Source organism: Cynoglossus semilaevis, chromosome 14 (assembly GCF_000523025.1).
Source record: "Cynoglossus semilaevis isolate Cse_v1.0 chromosome 14, Cse_v1.0, whole genome shotgun sequence".
In the NCBI taxonomy this organism is placed as follows: Eukaryota; Metazoa; Chordata; class Actinopteri; order Pleuronectiformes; family Cynoglossidae; genus Cynoglossus; species Cynoglossus semilaevis.
In genome coordinates this window covers 6,484,065-6,486,084 of record NC_024320.1, presented here as the reverse complement: position 1 = coordinate 6,486,084, position 2,020 = coordinate 6,484,065, and the positions used below count along the sequence as shown (strand labels likewise).

At 46.2% G+C, this 2,020-nt stretch overlaps 1 protein-coding gene across 3 annotated transcripts in view; it reads right to left on the bottom strand.

Moving 5' to 3' along the window:
- Positions 1-1,030, bottom strand: part of pou3f3b (POU class 3 homeobox 3b) — a 3,506-nt gene extending 2,476 nt beyond the window's left edge. For 2 of the 3 annotated variants that reach the window (XM_008324778.3, XM_017038291.2), the window contains exon 1: positions 31-1,030. In XM_008324778.3, coding sequence (XP_008323000.1) covers positions 31-291 — 261 coding nt within the window. In that variant the 5' untranslated portion in view covers positions 292-1,030. Of the gene's footprint in view, positions 1-5 lie in introns of all 3 variants that reach the window. The other variant, XM_025062740.1, reaches the window with a different exon arrangement.
- Between the last annotated feature and the right edge of the window lie 990 nt (positions 1,031-2,020).

Sequence of the window (2,020 nt, the reverse complement as noted above, 5' to 3'; positions counted from 1 at the left end):
GGCGCCGGCCCCGGCGGCCGCGGCTGCCGCTGCTGCTGCGTGCGGCAGGGACGTCACCCACTGGTGGGCATGGCTCAGCATGTGTCCTCCGTTGCTCGCTGCCATTGCGCCTTGCATAAAGTCACTCTGTACCATCTTAACTGAGGTGTCTCCCCTGTAGCCCCCAGACCCTGAGGTGACCGTAGCACTTCCCGGCTGCATGCCAACACCTCCAGATTCAGAATGCACGATGGAGCCGGACGATAAGATGCTATTGTTGGACAGATAAGGATTGGAAGCCGCAGTGGCCATTCCGTCAACCCTTATGAATATGTTTGTGGATATATCCCCCTCCCTTTCTATAGTCACCTATTTCGAGCGGGTAAATTGTATCTCATGAATTATTCAAACTTAAAAGTACGGGTAGGTGTTAAGCAAACACCACTGGCGTGTGTAAAAACGCCAAAAAACGCTTCAAAAGCGGCCACAAAATTTGAATAAAATCCGCATGTCTTTACAACAAACAACTTCAACGGACAAAAACTCAAAAAATCCAAGTTTTTCATAAGCCCTTTGAAACCATGTGCAGTCTGCACGGAAAGTTTTGCTACGAGAAGACTTTAAAAAAAAATTCAAATTCAAAAATAAAAGGAAGGATAAACCGGGAGAGTCGTCCCAAACAAACTTCAGAAGCAAAAACAAAAGGCTTCGCAAATTGTCCAGCAAGTACAAAGTCCGGGACAACGTTCCCTTTGGATGCAAAAATCATTAGCAGTGTGTCCTTATTCTTTTGTAATTCAGCTGCTTCTCTTCTCCTCTTTTTTTCCCTAATAGCGTTGTGGAGCGTCTCTCTTTGTTCTGTTTTGATGTAAATTAACCTGCCAAACCGCAAACTCCCGTTCAAGTACTGTCCAATATTACGGTGCACGGCGCGGCTCACAAGAGTCTTTTCTCATTCGCTTGTTCTCTCTCTCCACCTTTCTCTCTCCATCTCCCTCTCTCTGACAGGCAGGGAAGTCCCGCCCCACTCGACCCCCACCGCCACCTCCACATCCTCCCCCTTTCAACCAGGACAACGCGCGAATGTTTACCCCTCTTGCGTCCTCGCTGATTGGTCACCGGACTTGTGATTGACAGGTCTCGCCATGCTCGCTTCAGGCGCTGGAGTCCTCCTTCTGGCTATTCGGATGAGTTTATTTTTAATTGCAAGTCCAAACAAACGGGGGAAGACAACGTGGTGGTAAACAGAAAAGCCGTGCACTGGTGGGCTGCACAAACACGGCTGACAGAGTAAACTAAAGTGGCGACTTCCGTTCTGATATAATCATGTGCCAAACAGTCAACCATGACACTGTCAGCTCAGTGCGAAAAGGGCCTTCATAACGTACAATAACGGTCCTATGAATGAACGTAATTCGTACTGATTCACGTCTAGTACTTTCTACAAACTATTATGAGTTGCCGTTATACTGACCACGTCAAAAAATAATTATAGAACCTTTTCTTACTCGTTTTAATTCTGTTAAATCCTACTTGAGAGATAAAGTATGCAAAAAGTTATTAGGGGTTAGTCATTAAAAATAGGAAAATACCAAATATATATTTTTAAAATTAAATCCCATAACAGTATTAGATGGACATTAAATATAGACACATGTTAGAATCTTTGGCCCAGCACTGAAATTCAAAACTGCACAGACACACACGCACACATAGCACGCACAACTTCACCACAGGAAGTGGCAACCAGAGGGGGAAGACGGAGCCGTCATTTGTCGGAGCCGTCAAATGTCTGCTTATAGAAGGTATAAGAAACGAATACATTCACACTGACGTTCAGCAGCAGCAGCAGCAGCAGCCTTCAAACAGCCACGGAAACCCAGAGGAGAGTGGGGCCAGAGTGGCGTTTTTTGCGTGCAACTATAAATGGTAACAAGTGCCCAAATACCAGTACCCCACGGACCGCCTTACTTTGGTCCAGGGTCTTCACAGTCTGTCACACAACTGTCATGTGACCAGAAGAAAAGTCCACTCTGACAGG